Genomic DNA, 2,500 nt, shown 5'->3' on the forward strand with positions numbered 1-2,500 from the left:
TACCAGGAAGCTAAAAATGAGCCGTGGTTGGACCTTCCAGCAGGACAATGATCCGAACCTCAAAATCTACACAAACATGGTTCACCGACCACAGAATAAAGGTTTTGCCATCACAGACCCCCGACCTAAACCCCAGAGAAGATCTGTGGGATGAGCTGAAGAGGACAGTCCACAAGCGTCGACCTCTGAGTCTGAAGGATCTGGAGAGATTCTGCATGGAGGAATGTCTCAGATACAGAGCCATGTGTTCACCAACCTCATCAGCATTACAGGAGAAGACTCACAGCTGTTATCTTGGCAAAGGGAGGCTGCACAAAATATTAAATGAAGGGGTGCCAATAATTGTGGCGCATATATTTTTGAGAAAAATATTTGTTTCATGATAAAAATGTAATGTTTCTTTCAATTATGTTACTTCAGTTAAAGGTTAGATTTTTGTGAATATTTTGAATGAAAGATCATGAGGATAAACAATAAAGACATTTTTTTGCATCTCGTTTTGCTGATTTTTACTAAAGGGTGCCAATAATTCTGGAGGGCACTGTATAACAGGCGAGAGACAGACAGATGAGAGACAGACAGGTAAGCTCACCTTCTCACACATCTGGCAGGCGAACGGTCTCTCGTTGCTGTGAACTCGTTCATGTTTCTTCAGGTCTGGAGCTCGAATGAACGATTTCCCACAAACGTCACACCTGTATGGTTTAAAGCCTGTGTGGATCTTCAGGTGCTCTGAAACACACAGGTGAGGGCGGAGCCAAACGCTTAGTGAAACAAACATCACCTGTAAAACGTCCATCATGTGTTCCTTCTCACTGTATCTGATGACATCATAGCTCAGGTGTGTTACCTTTCAGGTGAGCGTGAGTGGTGAAAGCTTTGGTGCAGATCTCACAGGCGAACGGACGCTCGGCTGAATGAAGCTTCTCATGCTTCCTGAAGACAGAGAGATCAGGGGTGGTGGTCTCGTTAGTGGTACTGGTCTTGCTAGGTGTACTGGTCTTGTTAGGTGTACTGGTCTTGCTAGGTGTACTGGTCTTGCTAGGTGTACTGGTCTTGTACTGGTCTTGCTAGGTGTACTGGTCTTGTTAGATGTACTGGTCTTGTTAGGTGTACTGGTCTTGTACTGGTCTTGCTAGGTATACTGGTCTTGTTAGGTGTACTGGTCTTGTACTGTTCTTATTAGATGTACTGGTCTTGTTAGGTGTACTGGTCTTGTACTGGTCTTGCTAGGTGTACTGGTCTTGTTAGATGCACTGGTCTTGTACTGGTCTTGTTAGGTGTACAGGTCTTGTACTGGTCTTGCTAGATGTACTGGTCTTGTTAGGTGTACTGGTCTTGTACTGGTACTGGTCTTGCTAGGTGTACTGGTCTTGTTAGATGTACTAGTCTTGCACTGGTCTTGTACTGGTCTTTCTAGGTGTACTGGTCTTGTTAGATGTACTGGTCTTGCACTGGTCTTGTTAGGTGTACTGGTCTTGTACTGGTCTTGCTAGGCGTACATACCTGAGCCGGCTCTCGTCCAGGAAGGTCTTCCCACACACCTGACATGCGAGCTGGTCTCTGGTCCCGTACAGCAGGTACTCAAACTTCATGTCCGTGGTGGTCGTGGACCATCCTGGAGTCTGCTCATCCTTCACCTCCCCAATGCTCTCTGCAAAGGTCAGCGTCTGGGTGGCGTGATGCTCCGCCCCCAGCTCTTTAGGCTCCGCCTCCATGTCCACGTCCTGGTCGTAGCAGGTGACCTGGAGAGGTCACATGATGTGGTTACCTGTGTTCAGGGAGTGTGGGCTGTGTGTTCCACACTTGCGTGTTGATCACCTGTGTGTGGAACACCTGTTTGTGGAACACCTGTGTGAGGAACACCTGTGTGAGGAACACCTGTGTGTGTACCTTGTGTACGTCCTCATTGGTCAGTTCTTTCAAGATGGCTTCCTGCACACGCAGCGCCGCACTGGGAGACTTATCCAGCTCCTGATTGGCCGACGCCTCAACGAGGTCATCTGTGGTGGGTGTGTCATCGGGTTCCCCGAGCACCTGCACACACACACACACACACACACACACACACACACACACACACACACACACACACACACACACACACACACATTAATATTATAATGTAATATGTCGAAGCTGGTTTGAGCTCATTGATTATTAAGTACCTCTGCATCAGCAGCCAGCTGGGCCTCGGGGGGCAGCGCCATCTTCACGATGTCATAAGGAAACTTGTCTTTGTCCTCTGAGGACACATCTCGTTTCTAAGGACACATAAACGCATCATCACACAGGAGTAGGAGCTTTACCTGTCTGGTTAACACGCAGGTAAACCACACATTACCTACACACAGATAAATCTGTGTAAGTGTTACCTGTGTGTGGTTTACCTGTGTGTTACCTGTGTGTGGTTTACCTGTGTTTTACTTGTGTGTGTTACCTGTGTGTTACTTGTGTGTGTGTTACCTGTGTGTGGTTTACCTGTGTGTTACCTGTGTGT

General features: G+C 47.4%; 1 protein-coding gene across 3 annotated transcripts in view; it reads right to left on the reverse strand.

The window, feature by feature from the left end:
• Positions 1-2,500, reverse strand: part of zbtb14 (zinc finger and BTB domain containing 14) — a 7,384-nt gene that overhangs the window by 2,350 nt on the left and 2,534 nt on the right. For all 3 annotated transcript variants that reach the window (XM_068737117.1, XM_068737118.1, XM_068737119.1), the window contains exons 4-8: positions 2,169-2,264; positions 1,894-2,037; positions 1,507-1,745; positions 851-936; positions 593-732 (exon numbers count right to left, since the gene is read on the reverse strand). In XM_068737117.1, the coding sequence (XP_068593218.1) occupies positions 593-732; positions 851-936; positions 1,507-1,745; positions 1,894-2,037; positions 2,169-2,264 (705 nt within the window). The remainder of the gene's footprint in view (positions 1-592; positions 733-850; positions 937-1,506; positions 1,746-1,893; positions 2,038-2,168; positions 2,265-2,500) is intronic.

The sequence above is a fragment of the Cebidichthys violaceus genome, unplaced genomic scaffold, assembly GCF_023349555.1.
Source record: "Cebidichthys violaceus isolate CVI_PGR_0920_01 unplaced genomic scaffold, fCebVio1.0.p SCAF_76, whole genome shotgun sequence".
In the NCBI taxonomy this organism is placed as follows: Eukaryota; Metazoa; Chordata; class Actinopteri; order Perciformes; family Stichaeidae; genus Cebidichthys; species Cebidichthys violaceus.